This window comes from Herpailurus yagouaroundi, unplaced genomic scaffold, assembly GCF_014898765.1.
Source record: "Herpailurus yagouaroundi ecotype Mexico unplaced genomic scaffold, PumYag 163, whole genome shotgun sequence".
NCBI classification, from domain to species: Eukaryota; Metazoa; Chordata; class Mammalia; order Carnivora; family Felidae; genus Herpailurus; species Herpailurus yagouaroundi.
Genome location: NW_024412404.1, coordinates 12,931,616 through 12,954,742, shown reverse-complemented (window position 1 = coordinate 12,954,742; position 23,127 = coordinate 12,931,616). Strand labels below are relative to the sequence as shown.

The 23,127-nt window shown below is 57.7% G+C and overlaps 2 protein-coding genes across 12 annotated transcripts in view; one reads left to right on the top strand and one right to left on the bottom strand.

Moving 5' to 3' along the window:
• The window catches only part of CDH23 (cadherin related 23), a 420,227-nt gene that overhangs the window by 40,308 nt on the left and 356,792 nt on the right, over positions 1-23,127 (bottom strand). Inside the window, exon 1 of one of the 10 annotated variants that reach the window (XM_040485297.1) lies at positions 471-565. The exons of the other annotated variants lie outside the window; for them this stretch is intronic. Within the exon in view, the coding sequence (XP_040341231.1) occupies positions 471-530 (60 nt within the window). The 5' untranslated portion in view covers positions 531-565. Of the gene's footprint in view, positions 1-470; positions 566-23,127 lie in introns of those variants that run through there. 10 annotated transcript variants of the gene reach the window in all.
• VSIR (V-set immunoregulatory receptor) lies at positions 90-22,361 on the top strand. Of its 2 annotated transcripts, none has more exons than XM_040485304.1 (7): positions 90-350; positions 10,461-10,886; positions 11,388-11,444; positions 16,713-16,820; positions 19,678-19,705; positions 20,704-20,900; positions 21,061-22,361. In XM_040485304.1, the coding sequence occupies exons 1-7, from the start codon at positions 269-271 to the stop codon at positions 21,096-21,098; spliced, it is 936 nt and encodes a 311-aa protein (XP_040341238.1). In that variant the 5' UTR covers positions 90-268; the 3' UTR covers positions 21,099-22,361. The 2 variants fall into 2 exon arrangements, with proteins under 2 accessions (XP_040341238.1, XP_040341239.1); XM_040485305.1 differs by lacking the exon at positions 90-350 and adding an exon at positions 5,665-5,891.

The window sequence follows — 23,127 nt, the reverse complement described above, 5'->3', positions numbered from 1 at the left end:
AGGGGAAGCCCCTCCCGCGGGGCCCTCGGCGAGGAGGCAGTTCCCCCCACGGCCCCCCGGGGGCGCTGCGGGGGAGGCGGGGTGGGCCCTGGAGCAGCGGCTCTCGCTCTCGGGCGCCCAGGGCGCTCACTCTCTCGGCACTCACTCGACCGGAGGTTTCTCGGCTGGCCGTGTCCCGCCGCTCCCGGAGCAGCAGGAGCTCCCCCTGCACGCCCCCGCGGTCCCGCTCCGGCCCCCGGGGCTCCAGACGCCGCCGCCCGACGGCGACATGGGCGTCCCCCTAGTCCCGGAGGCCGGTGGCCGGCGTTGGGGGCCTGTGCTCCTCACTCTCTTCCTGGCTGCCTCCCGAGGTAAGGTCGGCAGGAGCCTGGGCACTGGGGAAGTGCCCCGGGAGAACAAGGGGTGGGGGAAGGGGTCGCAGGCAGCTGGGGGGCGCCCCCCCCTCCCCCCTCAGCCTGCAGGTCTCCTACCTGCTGGGACTGCTGGGCAGGGGCCAGCAGCTCCCTGCCAAGTGCTCTGGCTGGGTACATCTGCACGTTCTGACAGCTGCCCGAACTGCTTCTCGCCTGACCCTTCCCTGCCCAGAGAGCCCCGGGGCAGGAGCAGCTGCTGCAGGGCAGGAGACAAAAACGGTGGGGACAGCCCCAGCATTTTCTAGTGGCTGCCACTGGCTTCTGACTCCTGTGGCCTCTCCCTGCCCCTCCAGCCTCAGGGCTCCAGGATCTCACTGGGCACAGGGGGTGTGGTACTCTCTGCGCCCTGTTCCCTGGTGACACTCCTGGTTGACCCTTGGGGGGCACTGGTCCACACCCCGATGTGGGTGCCCATCGGGTCCTTATCCTGAGGGTCTGGTTGCTGAGAGTTGAAGAGTCAGCTGATTCCTGGCATCTGGCTAAGCTGCAGCTCAGGGACTGATGTGGGGGCACTGGGGAGAATGTGGGGGTATTTCCCCAGCTCACCCGTGAGCCCGTTCTGGGTCCTGGGATAACTTATGACATCTTTTTGGTCTCAGTTTCCTCAGAAGCCCCACACCAGGGCGGCACCACTTTCTTCTTCCGAAGTCCAGACTGTCACAAGTCCAAGTGGAATCTTGGCTGGGGCTCCTGGGGGTAGGGCAGAGGTCGGGGTACCCACAGCCTGGCCCCCTGGCTCTTGCCTGCCCAGCGCCGGAGTGGCTGGATTTCAAGGGAAGAGGGGGCCAGCAAGCAGCCTGTGAACTACACTTTATGGGGAAGGCCCAGGGAAAGCTTGAGTCATGCAGGGAGTCAGGGAGGCTGGAAGAAGGTGGGGCACTTGGCACAGGGACCCAGTGGGTGTGTCAGAAGGAGAAAGGAGGAGGAGCACAGGGGAGGAAGGAGAGGAGGGAGTCTAGAGGACCTGGAATGTACCTCCCAAACGAACTGCGTGCCTGTAGGCAGTGTGTTATCTCAGCATTTGGAGGCTGGCCTCTGATAAGGAGGAGGGAGCCCACACCCCTCCCCACAGAGCTGCCCAGCCCTGGCCTGGATACTTCCAGGATGGCGGTGGCGGTCTCGGCACCAAGGCCACACTGCATGGCAGGACGTGGCTTCCAGAAGGAGCAGGGCATGGTGGCAGGCAGGAAGGCCAGCACCACACCCCCCAGAGAGCACTTGCCCCGCCCCTTTCGCCTCAAGTGACCTCAAGAGGCCCTTCTGTTTCCTCACCCCTGCCCCACGGCTGCTCTCTGTTTAGCAGCCCCAGTTTGGGAAACTGAGTTCTAGAGAACAAGGCATAGGGGCCCACCCTGCAGAGTAGCCGGTAGCAGAAAGGCTCAGCACCCCTGGCTCCATAGTGTCTACATAGCCAGAAGCCTTCTCCCCTAGTGGTTCTGGTACTCAGCTTGGCACCCCAAAGGGCCATCGCTTCCTGGGCCCAGCTCACGGCAGTGATTAGGGCTCTAAGCAGCTTTCCCCTAAAAGGGGTCAGAAGCATTCTCTTAGCTTTGAACTACCCTGGGCCTCAGTAGTCTTAACGGTAATATGGGCACGGTCGTGAATATTCACACTACCCAGTACGCTGTGCAACACGGGTGTGAACAGACGGAGGGCTTGGTCGCAGGCACGGTCAGAAGGGTCTGTGAGTTGGAAAGACCTACTCCCTGGCCTGCTGAGGTGCTGGGTTGCTTTGGGCAGGATTTGCTCACCGTCAAAGCCTCCACGTCTGGGAAGGCGAGAGGGGGGTGGCTGGCGTAGGCCTTCTTTGTAAGCTCCCGGGGTTGGGTCGGCACCGAGGACAATGGGGGTGGAGAGCAGGCTGCTCAGAAGCCCAGTAAGAATTGAAGATGCCCCTTACCTGGACCCGACTCAGGGTGAGGTGGGTGGAGGGAAGAGCTAGGACCCGGCAGACCCCAAGGGTGGCAGAGACCCTTCCTCCCTTACGGGCACTCCTAGGACCTGAGGAAGCTCTTGTCCTCACCAGGTCCTTATAGGCTAGGCCAGGAGGCCCAGACTCTGGGACTAGCACAGGGAAGTGCACCGAGGCCAGGGAGGGGAGACCCCTTCTTCCCCTTCGTGGGAAACAGGACTGCAGGGTCTTGTTGAGTAACCCAGTGGCGCAAGCCTCTGACACAGCAAAGGTCAGCTCTTAGGAAATCCTCTACCTTCTGTCCAGAGGCCCCGGGGTGGCTCTTGAGGCCGGCCATTGGGCACAAGGGGGCATCTACCCAATATTGGGGACAGCCAACAATACCAGGGAGTCCCTTCCTGAGCTGGGCCAGCTGTTCCTGTTTCCTCCCCCAAGCAGGGCAAAAGTTCCCTGCTGGGGCCTGACCTTCCTGGGAGAGGGCGGCCCAAGTGGGAGGAACAGCTGGGAAGCTGAAAGAGGCCACCTCCCTCTATACATATATATATGGGTCTTCACCCTAGTAGATCAAGGGAAGGAAAGAAGGGAGGGCTCCTGGGTACCCATCCGGCCTATTGGCAGCGACCCCTTCAACCAGCACTGAGCCCCACATACTGAGCCTGAGGCCCCCCGTTTTAGGTCAGCTATTCATCCAGGAGCAGTCTGGCTTCACCTGGACGGGGTGAACCTGGGATTGGCCATGCCGCGTGCCATGGGCTGCGTGCCACCCCGCATGGGGATGGTGAAGCAAGGGACCCGAAGTTGTGTGCCTTGCATGCTTCCCGTACAGCCCCGTCCCTTAACAGTCTGGCCTCGGGAGTCAGCCAGAACTAGGTCCAAATCCCACGGTGGCCATTGACTGCTGTGACTTTGGGCCAGTTACTCGGTATCTCTGAGCAAGTTCCTTCATCTCTAACATGGGACGATGGCAGCACCTCCCTCAGAGGGCTGCTGTGAAGGGTCAGTGCACAAGCTCGGCACAGCACCCGGCACCTGGGGAGCATTAAGCTGTTTCTTGGCTTTCCGAGGCCGCATGCCACTGGCTCTCCGTCTACGTTTCCTGCTGCCTACAGAGCCAGTAGAGAGCCCGGGGTGTGGGAGGGCGTTGACCGATTTCACTAGGACTGGACTCTAAGGATCCTGGAGGTCTGAAGGATACACCGGTCCAGCCACCTGTCGGCACCTCTAAGTGTTTAAAGTGTGAAATGTCCGTGGAGGTACCGGTAGATTCTCCTAAAGGTGTTCTCTAGAGATGGGGAATTTGCAGCTTCAAGGCAAGACCAGCTCGGGGTTTGCCTGTCTCACTGGGATCTTGCAACTGATCTTTGCAATTAGCCTATTTACTGTGGCTGACTGTCCCCAGAGAGAAAGACAGTGGCTGTTGTGCCCACCCATCATTCAGTAATGAACTTGCTGTGCTTCTGCCCAAGCAAGCCCGGTCCTTTGAATGTTCTACATGGGATGCTATTTCCCATGGGGACCTGGGTTCAAGTCCTGCCTCTTCCATTCACTGTGGGACCAGCCTCTTTCCCTGGGACACGGGCAGCCTGGGTGCCGTGGTTTCAGTGAGGCTGCCCACCCCCTTCTGAAGGGTACTTCCACGGTGGTGTTTCCCGAGCTTCCGTCATCTGCTCATTACCTTTGGGATTTCTGCAGCATCCGCCAATCGTATGTACTTATTTTTTTCCCCCTCCAATCAACTCATTCTTTTCCTTGAGTCAATAGATTTGAAAAGGAAACTTTCTATCACTGCCACCAATGGAAAGCCAGTATCGCTTGCCGTAAATAGAACAAAATCACACGAGTACCTAATAAGAACACTAAATAGGAGTATTAAATTCTAGTCGGAAACTATCGTCCGGGGGTGGCTCTGAGCCCGAAACCGCTGTCCCTTGTTTTTTTTAAAAAAAAAAAAAAAAAAAAAAAAAAAAAAGGTGGGGGAGGAGGATAACCTTCTCCCTATGTGATTCAATGTTACGCCACAAAACTAAAAGTAAAACTGTGTTATAGTTGCTGCTGTCCCTCCCCTTCACCGCAGAAGCAAACTCACCACTGTGAGGAGTGTCAGCTGGTGGCAGGGGGCAGTTCAGCTCCCCCAGAGGAAAAGAAAGAGAACAGTGTTTCCCATCCTAAGAGGTCGGGGCACGGTCGGAGGGCTTCTTTGGGCCTTTTCCAGCCCCCAGTTCTCCCAGCCCCTGTTGCCTTCCTCAAATAAATACAGTGTCCAAACAAATACAGGAGCTCCAGCTGGGTCCTCTCTCACGTTGAGGCCAATTAGCCATCCCGATAACAACAGCAGGGACGGGGAGAGGGAGGGAGAGCAAGCTGAGCCCTCACCGGCCAGGCCACCTCTCCCTCTACAGGAAGGAGATGGGGCGTCTGGTCAGTCCCGGGCTACCTCGACCACCACGGAGCCGCCTGCAGTGAGGACAGGGCCCCCAAAGACCGGAACCTGGACCTTAGAGAGTCTTCATAGCACAGGCTCTTGGGGGAAGCTGGCTCAAGCTGGTATTCTGGGCCGTACACAGTCATCCTCAGGGAGGGCCTGGGGGAGTCTGGGAAGGAGGCATCCAGAGAAGCATCCACTGGCAGGGCGTCTGGCCAGCCGCCCGGGCCCTCTCCAGGGAGGCGTGCTGGCCAAGAGCCTCCAGCCCCGGATGCATGGATGCTTTCCCAAGGTGCTGGAAGTGCTGCTTCCTCCAATAGAGCCTGGCTTCCCCTTCCCAGACTCCTTGGTCTGATGTGAATGGACACTTCCTGCGGGGGCAGGTATCAATAAACACATCTGAGATGCCCTTTGTCCTTGCTGGCCACAGACCTCACGGGCCGACCTGCCGGCTCAGCCCCCCGCACCGGGGGCACTTCCTCTAACTCAGCACTGGCAGACTCAGTCCTGACTGGTCCTCGACTCTGTTTCCCTCTGTGCTCCGCAGCTTGATGAACACGGAACCGAGCCGTTCCCTACACCCTCCAAGGACGGTCCTGGGGAACAGGGCCTGGCAGGGAACTGGAGACCAGTCTGTCTGGTGCTCCTTCTGAGGGTGGGGACCTGGCCTTTTGCGCCTAGCACACAGCCAGCCACAGCAGAAGATCAGTGACTGTTTACTTACAACCCGTCGCAGCAACTGGACAGAGTTCAGCTGTTTGGGTTGGGCTTCCCAGGCCTGACTAATCAAGCTGGGGACCCACCTCCAGAGGCTGGGGCGTCGCCTTGGCAACCGTAGGCTAAACTCATGCCCCGTCAGGAAAAATACACAGGCCTGCCCACACCCACACCCACACCCATCCCGTGCACACCCACAGGGTTTCACGAGGTGCCTGCTGGATGGAAAGAGGTGAGGTCACGAAAACTAGCATCCCGAGATGAAGCCCTTCTCCCCTGGACTGGAACAGAAGCTTCTACAAGAGGCTGAGGTTCCCACAGCTAGAAAGTGGCAGAAGCAAGCCTAAATTCTGAGCGGACATCCCTTACGAAACTCTGCACCCCCGCGGCCTCTCTTGCCTTGGGCCTGGCTCATGTTAGGACCTCGGTAAATATTTGTGGAATGACGGAATGATGTTTTCAGTTTAGGTCTGAGGCAGCAGAGCAAGGCTGACTGGGTGGAAGATGAGTAGGTCATCTGAGCAGCTGGAGAATGAAGCTACCTGCTTCAGGGGCAGGGGGTGGGGGGGGCTCTTCCTTCCTGCAGCAATGTGTCGGAGGCGTGGCTCTCAGCCTTGCCACGCACGGTTGGGTGGTCCTGGTGAAGCCACCTGACTTCTCTGAGTCTGTTCCCTCACCTTTACTGTTTTTTGTTCTTTTTTACAAAAATATTTATGTTTGGGAGAGTGCAGGCCGGGGAGGGGCAGGGGGAGGGGGACAGGCTGACGGCAGCGAGCCCGATGGGGGCCTTGAACTCACAGGCTGCGCTGAAGTCGGAGGCTCAACCCACCGAGCCACCCAAGTGCCCCTGTTTCCTCACCTTTAAAGTGGGTTGATAATACCCTCATCAGGGTGTATTATGAGAACTAAGTGACATGGGTATAAAGTACTAAGCAAGTCCTGATACGTAAGAAGTGGCCCATTTCTTGCCCTGTTCCTCTGCCCTAAGGAAACACAGCCCTTTTCTCTGGCCACAGACTGAAAGTCTGGACGACTCTCTGAAAGAGCTGGAAAGGGCTAGGAACATGGGAGTCTCTTGAGATGAAGAGAGGGAGGCACCGAGGGAAGTGGGACCTGCCCAAGGGCATACAGCAAGGACAGGGCTCAGTGGGGCCTGGGGCCCAGGGATCTGTCAGACCAAGGTTTTAGTCCTGAGACCTGGGATTTTCCAGGTTCCTAGCAATCTTCCTCTAGGCGCTTCTGCCTCCTTAACCCAGTGACAGGTGGGGACCGGGGTGGGCCAGCAGCACCATGACTGGATGGTTCCTGCCTGGGCACAGGCTCGGGGCCAGGGCCGTTTTCCTGTCTCATAGGCTCCCGGCCACCCTGGAGCCAGGGGCTTTCCTCCCCACCCACTCGCCCCAGGCTTTGACAATGACCCAGGTGTCCAAAAGGCTCTGCTCCTGACAATAAGCAACATCCTCCTGCCAAATAATTATAAATCCAGCTGTGCTATATATATATATATCTCCCCGATAACACATGTGCACGTGCAGTTGTGGATGGCATGGATGTGTGCATTATCTTCCCCGACTCTGTGCCTTTGAGCATCCTCCCAGGGACAGGCCAGCTTGAGTCTTAGACACAACAAACGGATGCTTCCCACCTATCCCCTGCCGCCCCCAGGACAAGATCCCGTGAACCCTTAGCCCACTGCTCTCTGGTCCTTTTGCTGAAATTGAAGACTGTCCCCCACCCCCCAAATCTGAATCCCCTGCAGCTTCTCCTTTTTCTAAAAGGGGAAGAGGTCCTCTGGGGAGTGTCGGGTGTTGGGAATTGAGCAATGTACCACAACCCCCCCGCCCCTCCTCCTCCCCACCCCCCCTGCCGGTCTCAACAATTCTCTGCCCCACTGTGGGTTTTCAAGGAAATTGCTTCCAGTGGTGAAAATCTCTCCCCAGTGCTGTCCAGGCAATTCGGTGCTCATTGACAGCATTGCTTGGACCCTGAGAGCCGGAGCGTGATGCCCTGCTGGCCGCAACCCACCTCCCCGCCCCCGGCGGGGGGGCCCCCGGGGGGGCGTGGGGGGTGGGCCCACCCGGCGCCGCCGGCCCCCCCCCCCCCCCCCGCCGGGGGCCCCCCCCGGGGGGCTTGGGCGCGCCCCCCCCCCCCCTCCACCGTCCCCCCCCTCCCCCCGACAAGCTACCTCCAGCTTTTGCCCACATCTCAGCCCCACCCCATCTACACCTCTGTCCACTCCACAGCCCCCAGTCCAATGTGTCTCAGCTCTGTATGCCACTTCCTGCTTCTGTCTCTACCTCTAGTCCGCCTGGCCCCCTGCAGCCACCCCAGACGCGCCCGGCCCCGGCCTCTGCTGAGCCAGCTCTGCCCACAGCCTGCAAGGTGTGTGTGCTCTTGGCGAATGCTGCTGGATCTGGATCTGGCTCCCGGCCTTGGGTTCTCGGGGGTGGGGGTGGGGTCGGGAACAGGGAAGATGGGGTGCTAACTGGGAGAGGTGCTGGGAGGAGGTGCCCAGCTGGGGCCTGCTGGAGAGAGGGGGAGCGCAGGGCAGGCAACTCCTTGGTCTGCTCTTTGAGTGGGTTTTTTTTCTTCGGAGTGCCTGGGAGGGTCCCCTGCTTAGCTACTCCCCACCTCCATTTACTGGCACACATAGTTCTGTGGTGACAGCCACCACACAGGCCTGTGAGGGGGAGTCAAGTCACTTGCTGTGATCTTCAGTGAATTATTTAACATCGCCGTGCCTCGTGTTTTCTCCTCAGTGAAGGAGGAATAACAACACCACCTACCTCCATAGGGTTGTTTACGCCCATAAGTAGGTAGCATCGCGCAGGAGACATGCTCTTTCTTCTGCTAGTTCTAACTAGATCGGGCTTTACCTGAAGCTTCCCACGCTCCAGATTCTGAGTCTATACCCTCTGCCTCACTTCAGGCAAATCACTTTTCCCCTCCCGGGCCTCTACGTTTCTGCCTGAGGACGAGATCAGCATCTTGCCAGGAAGTTTTGAAATCTCTGCTCACCTTGGCCAAGATTGTCCATAAATCTGGGACTCTCAGACAGGACTCCCTCTCACATGTGTATGGAGTGAGTGGGAGCATCTAGTGTGCGTCTGTCCTCCTTACTTTCCAGGGCCTAAAACTCCACCTTGCAGACACAGTCTTCGGGGCCATGGCTTTGCTAACCCCCCCCAGTCTGCTTTCAATGGGCACGTACTCCAAGACTGGATCACAAGCTGTTATCAGTCATTCACATCTTAGTGGGAAAGAGTGTTTGAAGCTGGCTTCTCCATTCTGTTCTGCAGCACTATTTTCACTCCTAGGAAATGTTTCTGGACTTGCCAAGACGAATTAGAGAGCTGCCTAGCTTCCACATAGCAAGCACCAACTACTAGCAAAGTGCTACAGGGCACTTCATGTGAATTATTTGTTACCCTTGCCTCAACTCTGGCAGGTAGAATTCTCATTTCTGTCTCTTAGTGAGGAGTCTGAAGCTCAGAGTCTAAGTGACCCCAGCTGCTAGACTCCAGAGCAGGCTGGTCCAATTCCAAAGCTACACCAGGCTGCCCTCCTCCTGATGGGGCAAGGCTTTCAATTCTGCTAGTGGGTCCCAGGCTCTAAAGGCAGGGAAGGGGGTGTCCGCAGGAGGAAGCGGCATTATCTTGATTCAGGCAATGGCAATGAAAGAGACGTTCCAGTCTGGATTCCGTACACATATCCAAACTCTCCTTCCCTGTCTGCCTGACTTAAAACAGCCCTTGACATGCCGATTAAGATTCAGATATTGCTAATGTATAATAACTGTAGCTATCCTCCCTATGTCCGCAGAGGGCATTAGAGCTCACATTGTCGTGTTCTCTTTCCCTCGCTCAGGCTTCTCACAACCACGTGAAGTAGCGAATGTTTTTCTCATGACCACATGAGGAAGGTGGGGCTCGCGCAGCGAAAGGAGCCGGGCCTGCAGCCCCAGCATTCTGCTTCTGGGGGCCAGTGCTTATGGGAGTCAACATGGTTAAATGCCGGGGGATTGGGGTAGGGTAAAGAGGACCGGGGGATGGCTTCATTTGCTTATTGAAAACAGAACGAACTAGGAAATATTTCTAAGAAGACTGGATGGCAATAGGTACCTGGATGAAGGGACCTTTCATGATTTCCCTGTCCCTGTCCCCGAGACCCCTGGGCTTTTCCTCACCACCCGGCCCAGGGTACCCTCTCTACTTGCTAAAGTCCTATCCGTCCATCAACCCCAAAAGACGCTTCCTCCTCCCAGAAGTCTCTTGACCATCCTCGGGGCGGCTGTATCGTCCCTCCTCCAAGTGCCCTGAAGGCTGGCACTGGTTTGCCCTTTAACCTGTGGGGTGACTTTGCCAGGAATGCACGCCCAGTCTACCCAGCTAGGTCACGAGCTCCCAAGGGGAGGCCACGTGTGCTCGGCATCCGGGTGAGATGTAGCACCGGGCACAGGCCTCACACACAGGCGCTCCATTGGTGCTTGTGATGGGGACGTGGGAAGGCATGACCAGCCCCGGGAGAGGGAAGGGCCAACGGTGCTAATGGCCCCAGAAGGGTGGTCAAGGGCCGCCATTCCCACACAGGCTTTGTGCTCCTCATCCTGCCTCCCACCCGACAGCATTGGGCACGCAGGCTGGACGTGCCGGAGGCCCATTGTGAGCAGAGCCACAGTGCCTCCCGTGGGGGCGGGAGGAGAAGGACGCACTGGCTGGGCCCAGTGTGCTGCCTGCTCTCCTACACCTCGTCCGCTCTCCAGGGGTCAGGGGCGTCCCTTACCTGGAGAAGCTCCTCCTCCCACACAGCCCAGGAGGGAATCAGGTTCAAGAGCTAATAAAGGAGCTGAGGCCCAGGGAGGTGGACTCACTTGTTGGGGCCTGTGGCTCGGGAACCTACCCGGGGCTTGGAGCCCCAGGCCAAGGTTCTTCCCCGCTCTGGGGGAACTGGGAGTGGTGCCGGCTCAGAAGGTACAGTCTCTTGTCTCTCTGAACAGGTCTGGTGGCGGCCTTCAAGGTCGCCACACCATATTCCTTGTACGTGTGCCCCGAGGGCCAGAACGTCACCCTCACCTGCAGGGTCTTGGGCCCCATGGCCAAGGGGCACGACGTGACCTACTACAAGACGTGGTACCGCAGCTCGCGGGGCCAAGTACAGCTCTGCTCGGAGCGCCGGCCCATCCGCAACCTCACATTCCAGGACCTTCACCTGCACCACAGCAGCCACCAGGCCAACAGCAGCCAGGATCTGGCCCAGCGCCACGGGCTGCAATCCGTCTCTGACCACCATGGCAACTTCTCCATCACCGTGTTTAACCTGACCCCAGTGGACAGCGGCCTCTACTGCTGCCTGGTGGTGGAGATCAGGCAGCACCACTCGGAGCAGAGGGTCCACGGTGCCATAGAGCTACAGGTGCAGAGAGGTGAGGGCGTCCTCTGTGGGACAGCGTGGGGTGGGGTGCAGTCATTGCGGGGGGTGGTGCGTGCACCCCTCCGGAAGGGCGAGCGGGGAGGAAGACAGAGTGACTCTGGGGGCGTGCTGCTGTGCGTGTGATGGTGCGACCGTGGGTGGTTTTGTGTCGGAGAGTGTGTGATCCTGTATATTGGTGGCACTGGCACTCCGGGGACGTATGCGAGACAGAGTGGCCATAGTGTGTGGAGCTGTGTGGAAATCTCTGGTCGGTGGGGTGTGATGGACAGCAGCGTGTGTGTCGTTCTGTGTAACGAGAGGAGGTGTACAAACGTAGGCTGGGATGCCAATGCTCGTGACAACATGGTGGTCATGGGATGGGACCGGGGGTGTGAGCTGGGGAGTGTGTGTGTGTGTGTGTGTGTGTGTGTGCGTGCGTGCGCGCACGCGCTGGCTGGGACAAGCCTCCCTGGCCTCAAGCCCACCTAACCAACCCTTCTCTTTGTTCCCGCAGACAAAGAAGCTTCACCCCAGTGCATCTTGTACCCACCTTCCCCCAGGGAGAGTGAAAGTAAGGGACCACTCTTTTGGCCCTTCTGGGTCCTCTGTTCTCCTCTGTCCTCATCTCGGACCCAGGCCCCGTTCCAAACTCTGACCTCATCACCCCAAGCCCACGGGACCCCCCCCCCCCCCGTCCTTCCTCCTTTTCTGTTGCCCCTCCCTTCTGCTTTCCCCTTCATTGAAGCCAGGTGGCTGTAGTCCCCAGAAGGGACTTGTATTCCCCTTCCAAGGCTCAAAGCCCTGGGGGGGTGTGCCCTGGCAGTGACCTTTGGCCAAGTGCCTCCCATGACAGGTACTGGTGCCACAGGCTGTTTTCAGTGTGTGCCTCTCCTGCCCACCAGCCCTCCGCCACCCGGGACGATGACAGGGCTGTGGGGTTCCTCTTGGCTTGCACCTACTTAAAACTTCCTCGTTCTGTGCATGGGGGAGGGCAGACGGAGAGGCTCCAGAAGGGGAAGAGATCCACCTTTCCTAGAGCCCTTACTACGTGCCAGGCACCGTGCTAAGTCCTTTCAAGTACCAGTATCGCAGCGGATTCTGATAAGAGCCCTCTGAAGTAGGCAGCACCGTCTTCGCTTTATAAGCATGGAAACAGATGCCCAGGGAAGCACAGCTGGGCTGTGCTCACTCCACCTTCTCCCCCGCTGGAGGGATGCGTAAGGCAGTGGGTGGCAGTCAGCCCCCTGGTGTTTGCCCAGAGAGGTACCCTGTGGAGGAAGGGGGCACTGCTGTAAGGGATGTGGGGGCTCCCAGAGGCCAGGAAAGAATGCCCAGCCGCTTCGAGACAGCAGGCAAAGGGGAGACATCGCCAAAGCCCGCCTCAAGGGTCGCGGTGACTTTCTACTCACACTGCTCTTTTTTGAACCGACAGTTTAGCCAGGAATTAAATTAAAACACACATTTCGGTCTGAGCCAGACCCACATCGAACTAAGGAACTCTTTGGTTCAAGCCCCTCTCCCTGCGCACCGCAGCCCTTATGTGTCGCCTCGGCACTGAGCCACTGCTGTCCTCACTTCCTCCACTGGCAGCTCCCCAGCGCGGGCGGATGACCGTGCGCACGAGCATACTGGACGGGGCGAGCCTCACCTGGCCGGACCCACGAGTCTCTACTTCCCCATTGCTCCTTCCACTCTGAGCAACCCTCCAGTCCCGCTTCTTCCTCCAGGAGCCCCCAGAGCTCCCTTAGGGACCGTCACCTCTGCCACTGCCCGCGGTTCACCGATGGTGACACTGAGCTTCAGACAGGTGAAGGGATTGCTCCCAGTCCCTCAGCCAGAGCGCCTGATTCTCAGTGCGCAAACCCTGCCTGGGGGCCAGGCCGTCCTACCCTCTGTCAGTACCAATTCTCTGGAAATTAGTTGTATGAATTGAAGTCCTGGGGACACAGACAAGAGATGCCAGTGGGGACAACGAAGAAACCAGGTACAAAATAGAGAGGGAGCAGAGGTTTGGCTCATTTCTCTTGATCTAGACTCTAGAGAAGGAGCTGTGGGAATTAAGGAAACAGAAGTCACCCGGGAAACCCTAGGTGTCTGGCTGGCAAGAACCCAAGGGTGAGGCAGAGCCTTGAACTTGATGGTCGGGCGTGGGTCAGGGCTGGGCTCCTCTGCTCTCAGGTTTTGACATTTGGCTGACTCTCCAATTCACAGGGATGCGTGGCTTCGCTCTGGCCCCTGCCTCCCTGAGCTGCTGTCCACAGTGACCTGCCCCCCCCCCCCCCCAGGGCCAGAGGGATGTGTTTACTTCTGTCCTAGCTGTTGAGAGCAGGGGGGTGGCTTTGATGGCCTCTGCAAGTCCCTTTCCGATCCCTTTCCACACTCTTGGTTCTGGAGGTCTGGAGACTATAACTGGCGGAGTGTTGCCGCTAAGGTGGCATGGGGTCAGATGCAAAGAAACCCAGCTGTGCTTTTGGGTGCGGTGCGGAGGGTTTGGACAGCCCTCCCTTTCTCTAGGTGTCATGTGTCCACTCAGAAATGGGAGCGAGGGTGTCCTTTTCCTACAAACAGGGAGGCAATCAGTGTTACCCAAGAGGCTGAATCAGGGATCAAAAACTCAAACGCCCCTTGAGCCGGGGTCCTGGTGAGTCAGACAGTAGGGAGGGGTGGAGACTGTGGTGGGCACCCAGCTGCCAGCCTGTAAGCGCAGTTCCAAACGCTGCATGCATGGAGGGGGCCTGGGGCTGCCAGAGCCACTCCATTTTCAAGCACAGTTAGAAGTCCAGATTTTACATAAACTCTCTATTTTTTAATGTTTATTTATTTTTGCGAGAGAGCAAGCAGGGGAGGGGCAAGAGAGAGAGAGGCAGATACCGAATCTGAAGCAGGCTCCAGGCTCTGAGCGGTCAGCACAGAGCCCGATGCGGGGCTCGAACTCACAAACCGTGAGATCATGACCCGAGCCAAAGTCAGATGCTTGACCGACTGAGCCCCCCAGGCGCCCCATGTTTCCTGATGGTTTAGAAACATTTGCCTGGTGACCCACGTGCTTGGGTGGGCCTCAGGGCTGGCCACTGGGTACTGCCCTCCGTGCTGCCTACCTTTGGAAAGACCCTAGTCCCTGCTCGCTCTAAGACAGGTGTCCCACGGCCAACCTTAGTACCTGATCTGCTAAGGATGCTTCCACCCTGGGCAGCTCTGAGTTTTCCTGATCTATCTGCTGCCCTGTCTCCTAATGTTCTTTTTGGAAAGTGTGGGGGTAGCTGGTTAGGAAATCCTCTGAAAGCCCACATCAGTCTGAGGTCGGGGGTGGGGGGCAACAGGAGGGGAGAGAGGCTGAGGCAGTTGGTCCCCAAGGAACCCTGAATTGCTGAGTGGCTGTATGGTTTTTCACTGAGCCCAGGGAAGCGGGGGCACTGGGCAGCCTATAGCTCCCCACAAAGCCACCTCCCTGTCCCCCTGCACAGCAGGATGTTTGGTTTGCTTTTGTCCAGCCCCCTCCTGGAGGAACCGGGCAGCCTGACCGGACTCCCTCCTCCCCTCTCATACCTCCCTACCCACCCACAGGGTACCAGCAGGCTCTAGACAAGGAGGCACTGCTGAGCAGGTTGGGGGTTGGGGCTCCCATCGCAGCATGCTATGTAAAGGTCTGGCACAAGTCTCAGAGCTGGCCTGGCAGCTGTCCCTGCCAGTGCCTGATCACCTTCCCCATGAGCCAGGCTCTGGATGGCTACCAAGCAGGGCTCCCTCCTCTCCTGCCCAGGTACTGGCCATGCTTGGCGGGAGGGATGGAGAGCTGGGGCTCTGCAGAAGAGCCCTCAGCTTTGGAGGACAGTTGGGCCCACACAGCTGTCCCCAGACCCGTGCCTTCCTGTCCTGGCCTCGACTCTTAGCCCAGGTTGCAAAGAAACCAAACCCTGATCCCCATGGAGTGGCCCCAGCGGGGGATCTCTGCCTGTGGACAGGAGTCAGGCCACGGACAGGGAGCCACCATGAGTGAGCACCTGACTCACCTCACCGAATGTGGCTTAGTACCAGTCTGGACACCTGCTCTGGTACCTAGAAAAAGAGCGCTTTGTAACTCGCTTCTCAGTGCCCTCAAGAAGATCCTGTGCCTGGGGGGCTAGAAATCCTCAAACGTCTAAATTGTAGAACGTGTCTACTTGCAACAGTCCACATCAAAATGCAGCCTTGCCAAGATCTGCAGGGAACCCGCTTTAATGTGAAGTTGAACTCGGTTTGTAATTAGCATAGCCACTGTTCCTGTACCAGTGGGTATGTCTAAAGTGCCTGTAAACAGTTTGTTCTCTTCCGTGGGATGAACAAACCCCCGGAAAGCTTATTTACACCATCGGGTTATTTAGCAATACAATGAGATAAAAACAGCCTTTATTCCCAAATAAATAGTACAGAGGCAACACTGAGACAACAGCCCGTCCACCTTCCCAAAGCTCCCGGGGCCAAGTGGACACCGTGACAGGGTATCCCAGCCCATATTTTGGGAAGGGCTAAAATCAGGAAAAAAAAAAAATGCATTTACGCTGGTTGTGGTTTTGAGGGCATGTCTGTTCCCAGCTGAACTTGTGGAGTCAGCAGATGGGCAGAAATAAGTCAAGCCTCTCATGCTGTTGGTGGGATCGTGAAGTGGTACAGCCTTTGTGGAGGGCAATTAGGCAATACCCTAAAAGAGAACGCGCCTACCCTTTGGCTCAGCATTTTCACTGCTGGGAGTTTATGTACAGAGGTACTTGCCCAAGTGAGCGAAGATGCGGACACGAGGAGTTCGCTGTTATGTTATTAGCTATGTTGAAAAATGGAAGTAATCTACATAGCTACCCATAGGGGACTGTTGCAATAAATTCTGGGGTGAGCCCCGTGATAAAGCCCTAGGCAGAACGAGGTAGATCTCTGTGTGATACAGAGATGTCCAAGCCATGCTCAGTGGGGAAAGCGATTGTCATGAAAAGCATATATATATATATATATATATATATACACACACACACACATACACATACATACATGCAGTCACGCAAGGAGCAAATTTAGGCTACACGCAAGAAAAGCATGGACAGTGACTGTGTCTTTGCAGGGGACCTGGGGGGAGGAAGAGGAGGGAACTTCTGAATATATTTTAACTTACAGGTTTTTTTTCTTTATTTGTAATTTAGGAAGTTAAACAATTTTAAATGTCAGATCAAGGATTCATATTTTTCCAGTTCTCACCCAAGTTTCCCCTGTGACTTTCATGTGCGAGATCACTTCTGGAAGCTGTGTCTAGAGCTGAGGGGTCTCTCGGGCTGAGTGGGGCTTTTGTTTGTTTTTTATTGTGGTACAACATAGAGAACATAAAATTCGCCATTTTAACCACTGTTAAGCATGGCATTAATTATGCTTACGATGTTGTGCGACCATTACTGCTTTCTACCTCCAAAAGTTTTACAGCACTTGGGTTCCTTTTGACCTTGAACTTCATGGCATGGGGTCTGTGAAGGGCCTGCTTTCCCTTTACGGGGAACAACCTGTGGCCCAGGGCAGCTGAACTGTCCCCAGGGGGCTGGGATGAAAACCCTTTTCTCTCTTCCCTGGAGCTGCCTCCACTGTAAGCCCGTGGTCTCATTTCTGTGCGCCCTAAGCCCACTTGGGAAGGACGCATGGGCCTCTCTTTGAAAGGGGATCCCCGGGCCTCCTGTGCCTCTGCAGGTCACTGAGGGTCTGGCTGTGCGGCCTGGGTAAAGCTGGGTCCCCCTGCGGCCTGACCTTCCTTCGCTGGGCCTCAGTTTCCCTTCAGGAGGAACAGGGGGAACGGGGCCTCACCTTGGCCGTCTCTCTGCCTTTACAGGCATCACGGCTGCTGCTGTGGCTACAGGCGCTTGCATCGTGGGCATTCTCTGCCTTCCCCTCATCCTGCTCCTGGTCTACAAGCAAAGGCAGGTGGCCTCCAACCGCCGTGAGTATCCCTGCCTACCTGGGATGGGTGACGGTATGAGTGGTCGGCCCCAGCCCCCAGCCCTGCCTCTGGGATTAGCAAAGAGGCAGGCACATTTCCTCTCTGTTCCGGAGATGGCAGCTGCTATAGGCCCTGCAAGGAGATGGGCTCAGTGGTAGAGAGAGGAGGGGACCCAGGTGTGCCATTTGGGGGGCCCGAGGGCCCACCAGCCCCCTACGGTGCTGGCTGGGCACTCACAAAATATCTGCTGAATGAGTGAATGACCACATGGAGTAGTTCAAGTGGGTTTATAAAAATGCTGCCCCTTGGCGATCCTCTGGGGACCTGCTTTAAAGTCTGGGTAGGCTTGTTTTGCAACTAGCGGAGCAATTGTCGGGACAAAGATGACCTTTGGATGATCAGAACTGAAAGGGATCTCGGAGATAACAGTTCAGTTCTTTCAGCTTATAGCTGGGAAACCTGAGCTCAGCGGGGTTAGATAATTAACCAAATGTTATGCAAGTTAACAAGCGGCAGAGCGGGGACTCAAACCCAGAGCTTCAGCTCATGCTTTTTCCAGAGAATATAATCCCACCCTATCATCAAAATGCTCACCAGCACCAGCGTCCTGGCCACCAACCCCTACCTGGAAGCGTCGCTGTGCTGGGTGCCACGCCAAGGTTGTTATATACCTTCTCTCGCTTATTCCTCATCGCAACGCGAGCACTTGGTCCCACAATTGTTCCTCCCTTGCCACGGAGCAAACTGAGGCACAGGGAGGTTCAGTAACTTGCTTAGGGAACCTCACAGTGAGTAAGCAGTGGAGCCAGGCTTCAAGTCACGGCCGCAAACACCATTTCACCCTCCTCTGTGGTGACAGTGCCCCTTGCCCTTCCTCTGACCCCACCCATGAACCTGGGCTAGTCTGAGTCCTCCAGGAGCAGGAGGCTGGGGAGTCCTCTGCCCTGGCCCTTGCATCACCTCCCCCACCTCTTCTCCTCTGCTCGGCTGCAGGAGGGAGCCGAGCGGGGCTGCTCCGCCACCAGGTGGCTTTGGCTCACACCTGATTTCCTCTGGCTGGACTGTAATACCTTGAGACCTCTGTCACCCGGAGCCCCGCAGTGGCTCACTCAGGGGCTGTGACCGCCTTTCCCTTACTCGCATATTCTTCTCGCAAACACCACCATGGCCTACCTCCAGAAGTACCCCAGGGTGGGGGTGGGTAGGGGGCAGGTAAGGGGGTTGTAGCAGAAAGAGGAACCCGGGGGCCCAAGCAATCACCGTGGGGCTGCCAATGAGCCTGTGCTCACCCGTGCAGCGTTTTCACGGAGGCGGGGAATGGACGAGGAGGGAGACACGCCCAGCTCCCAGATAAAGAGGTGCTTTCTGTCCCCCTTAGTTCAGACCACAACGCTGCCTCCATCAGGGAACGGGAAAACAAATTCTGGGCATTGGCTGGGTGCAGGCCCCAGGCCCGAACACCGTAGGGGTATCCTGAGGACGCGAGGGAAGCCTGGGGTTGGCCCCTAGTATCTCCTATTCCGTGTGCCGGGACGCCTTGAGTCCGAGCTGAGGGCTCCCCCGAGGAAGGACCGGGATGGGGCAGGTGGACCGGACGCCGAGGACTGGGGTCATTTCTGCATCTAGACTCTGGAGAAGCGCTGCTGCTGGAGCCATGGGAACAGAAGTCACCGGGAGATGCCAGGGGTTGGGCCACAAAGCAGAGGCTAAGCCCCCGGGGCGGAGGCGGGGGGTGGGGGGGTGGGGGGGGGAGGGGGGGGGGCGGCAGGTCAGGGAGGAGACAGGGAGCCTGCGGTCGCTGTGGGCAGGGCGTGCTCAGGAGTGAGCCACGCTCAGGGAGCCACAGAGAAAGGGCTGGGAGCACTGAGGTCAGCAGCTTGCTGCGCAGGCTGATGGGTGTGGAAATCGAGCCAGTGTCAGATGGAGCCTGGGTCCCCCAGCTCTAACGTGGGGCCAGAAATCCCTCCCCCAAAGGGTGGAGAGGACGAGCCCAGGGAACGCTGGGCACCTGCGCACACATTTGGTAGACAGCAGCCACGATTCCGAGAGCCGAGATTTTAGGAACCTTTGTGCAACTTCCCTGTGTGTTCCGTGGAGCCACCCCCCACCCCCCCCCCCGGCCCATGTTTCCCCACAGTGGTCATGGTAAAGCTCTTACAAATGAGAAGCGTATCGGAGCTGCGAGGAAGAGGGAAGTTGGGGCCACTGTATCTGGTTGGTGGCCAGTGTCGGGGTGGGGAATCCCAAGAGTGGGGCGGGTGGCAATAGCTTTGGAGGAAGAGCAGAAAGTGGCAGGATGTCTGAGAAGTGATGGGGTCTCGGGCCCCCAAGCTTCCTCTAAGAGATGTCACCTCTAAGGCCACCTACGGGTAACACGGAGGACGGGCCAGAGAGGATCAGGAACCCTCCAGTTCGGAACTGACCTTACACCACTCCCACTCAGCAAATCGTGGTGAAGGACCAGAGCGTGGCAAAAGTCCAAACAGGAAACAGCCAATTCAGGAGTCAGGCCTTTGGTTGATACTTAAATCCGGAAGGTCTCACGACCCCTAATCGAGCCATAGGAGAAAGCATTGGCTGCCTTTGGCCTCCTCGTGACAAATGTCCTTTATACTTGTGAAATGCAGCCCAAGCTTCACCTATCACTGGTTAAAACGCACGGCTCCTTGAGGCCTCGCTTGCAGGATAAACACCAGAGTACGGGCCCCCAGAGCAAACACAAGTGGGATCCAGGGCTGACCGTGGCCCGGCCTGGTCTTGCACCAGCTCCTCGAAGGGCGTCTGTCAGTGGAGGGCAGGGATGTTGTCTGGGGAAGCCTTTCCTTTGTGACGGCCTTGTCTGTCTGTGTGTCCCTAGGTGCCCAGGAGCTGGTGCGGATGGACAGGTAAGGCCCATGGAGACCTTCCTGAGAAACCTTCCTGCAGCTGCTTGGGCCCCGACTCAAAGCTCGGCAGGCTCTCTCTCTTCTTGCCTCTCTGCAGGCCTGTGGCTCTGTAGGGCAATGTCTATACCCAAACCGTGGCTGGAATTAATGTAGAAGGGAGAGGGGTAACTTTTAACCAGGACCGACTTCCCCCTTCATAGGATCCTTTCCCTTCTCCTCCCTGATAACTGGTTGTACCGTGACAGGGCTCAGAACACAGACATGGCCTTCCCGGTCCTCCCTGGGCCCTGGGTCAGCTGACAGGAAGGACAGCTGTGCAGCAGGGTCCCCGTATAGCCATGTAGCACAGTGTTTACAAGAGCACCTGCTACTGAGGCCAACACATCTGTGCTGGTTGGCTGTTCTCCCTGGCACCCCTCACCCAGCAGGCCGAGCTCTTGACGCTGCCTGGATGAGCCAGGCACCCACCTTTGGGCCTCCCTGTCAACTGGCCAGGGTGGGGGAGGAGGGAGAGCAGCTGAACTGGGGACAGACACTGAAACATGCAAAGGAGGACAGCACACCTGGATGTCTTTAGCGGCTGTCCTATTCCCAGTCACGAAGAAGGAAAGGGAACTCCTCCTTTCAGCTTAAGACAAGCTGTGGGGACATTCAATCTTAATGCCATTAACTCTACTGACCAAAGAGAAACCTGTCCCCAGATTCCTGAATGTCCTGAAAGTGTCTCTGACCCTCGGGTTCCCGGCTGCGCCTGGGGCAGATGGTCAAATAATAGGGTAGAGTTGGGATCAGATGCCCTCGGCTCAGAGAAGATGGGAGAGTGCAGCCCATGGCCTTTTCTCTGTGGCCCTGGACCCTCCCTTCCTGCCGGAAGAGGGTGCTGAGGCCTGGCGTGCGAAGGCAGGTGAGGGTAAGGAAGTGGAGGAGGGGTACAGGCAGGAGGGCAGGGGGCCAAAACCCAGGTAGTACAACTGACTGATTCAGCTCTGGTTTTCTAGCAACAACCCTCAAGGAATCGAAAACCCTGGCTTTGAGGTCTCTCCGTCTTCCCACGGGATGCCAGAGGCCAAGCCCAGGCCTCCACTGTCCTACATGGCTCAGAGGCAGCCTTCGGAGTCTGGCCGGCACCTGCTCTCCGAGCCCTGCACTCCTGTGTCTCCACCAGGCCCTGGGGATGTCTTCTTCCCAACCCTCGGTGAGTGCTTCTCAACCCTTGCGGCAGTATGGCCCGCAAGGTCATGACCTCCCCATGGCCTGCAGGGCACCAGCCTTACTCCCCTCCCAGTCTCATGGTGTGGGATTAGAGGATGGAGGAGAGAGGAGCCCCTCATTCATTCTGCTTCATTCTTTTGCAGACACCGTGCCTGACTCTCCGACCTCTGAGGCCATCTAGGCCAGCTGGGGCCAGTGGGCGATCGTGGCTGGGCCTGGGGCAGGCGCATTTGAGGTCAAGCCGGCCCTCTGAGTGGTCCCTTAGCCTTGGCCCTGGTTCCCTCCCTCCTGCTCTGAGCCCAGACTCTTTGAGATACCTCTGATGGCCAGACCCTCAACTCCTCTGGGTGCTACACGGCAGCAGGGAGAAGGTGTTGGATCCCTCAGTCCCTGTCTCAAGGATGGTGGGGTGCCGGGATCCCAGCCAGAGACCCGAGATTCACCAGCTGCAAATGCCAAAAGGCCTACATCCTAGAAGCCCAAGAATTTTCAGCTCTGTGGCAGCTTCCTCCCCTGGGACAGGAGTCTTTGGGACCTGACAACACAGAGGGGACACGATGGGCACTGGGCGGAACTCTCCCCGACCCAGTGCCATCCTGCCAGGCGCGAGATACAGGACAAGACGTGGAAAGACTCCCCCCTGCCGTGGTGATCTCGCCTCTGCTCATCTGTCAGACTCCCTCTTTGTAACCACGGGTCTCTGGGGCTGGGCCTGCCTGCGTCCGGGCCATGGGAGCCTTCCCCCGCTGCCTGCTCCCAGCAGCCTCCCCCAACAGCTGTCAACGGGTTCAGCAAATCTGGGCTCCCCTTGCCTGCCCTCTGGTTCCCAGAGTTCATTGACCGGGGTCCCTGAAACAGGAAGTGCACATGGTGGCATGGTGGCCACTATGGGCTAACTGGCATCTTGGGTAACGGAGGCCAGGCAGGAGGTTGCAATACCCACTGTAGGGGGTGGGGAGGGGGAGCAGGTGGAGCCTGCTGGGAAGGTGAGTGGAGACGCTCCACCTCCCATCCTCCCTCCCCCCTCTAGTGCTCAGTGTGCTCACTACAGAAGGTGACCCCATACTGTATTGTCCCAACTGCGACACTCTTGAGTGTGAAGAGGGAGTCCTATTAACTACACGGGCAACACGTGCAAGCCTGGTGAACGGACTGTAAGAGCTAGGTTTTAATCCCTGCGCTGCTTCTAGGTAGGGGTGCCTGAGGCCCGGGGAGCCCTCCTCCACCCACCCCGGTCTTCAGTGTTCCGTCCCATTTAATCTGCTGAGTCTTCGCTGCAGAGTGGCCCTGTCAGGTGGGCGTGTACATGGGAGGGTTTGTGGCAACTCTGCTCTGGACCCTCTGCTCTGTCTCCTGCTTCAGGGCATATGCCCTGGATTTGTTTTATACACACATACAAGGGAATCCTTTGTGGAATTTCGATTAAAGGGTTTTAAAACATGGAGAGGAGCGGGGGGCCTCTGTAGACTCTGGGGTGGAAACAGGGAGGGGGACCCACCGGGGGAAGGGGTGAGTTTGGGCCGCGTGGGGGCCCGGGCACTGCACTGAGGAAGGCCTTCATCCCCCGGCAGCCGAGAGCGGTTCTGCCGAGCTGGGCCTGGGTACTGAGAGCCAGGACTCAGAACCCGCTGGATCGCCTGGGGCGGGGGAGACGAGTTGGGGGTGGAACAAAGGAGCAGCTCTAGGCTCTCCAGCAGCAGCGAGCCCCCAGGCCTGCGGGTAGAACCAGGAACCCCCCGGATGCACTGCACTGCTCCCAAACTCTCCGGTCATGCCCAAGGACATGGGCCAGTGTGGGTGTCCTGCGATGCCGGGCATGGGCCTCGAGACCGCAGGGACACCTCCAGTGGCCAGAACCTCAAAATCCTAGCTCCTGCTTTGTCTTTGGGGGGGGGGTCCCTCTTCTAGTCCATCGGCTGCCAGGGACCCTCAGTGCCAGTTGTCACAGAAGGAGGGTGCTGTTCTTACAGCTTGTGGGGGCCCACGCGGCAGGGATGGGCAGGGTGACACCTGCTCAAGGCAGAGCAGGGCTGCCCCCAGGATTGAAGGATAAGCCTACAGACCAGACTCCCTGTCCTCCAGCTCTGAAAGTGCTCCTGCCCCAGGGCGGAGGCCAGTCTGGCCCAGCCCCCGGCTTCTGACGTTCAGGCACATATAATTTCTAAGAATTTGGCTATCAGACCCCAAGCCTGGCTGCTGCTATGTGGCGG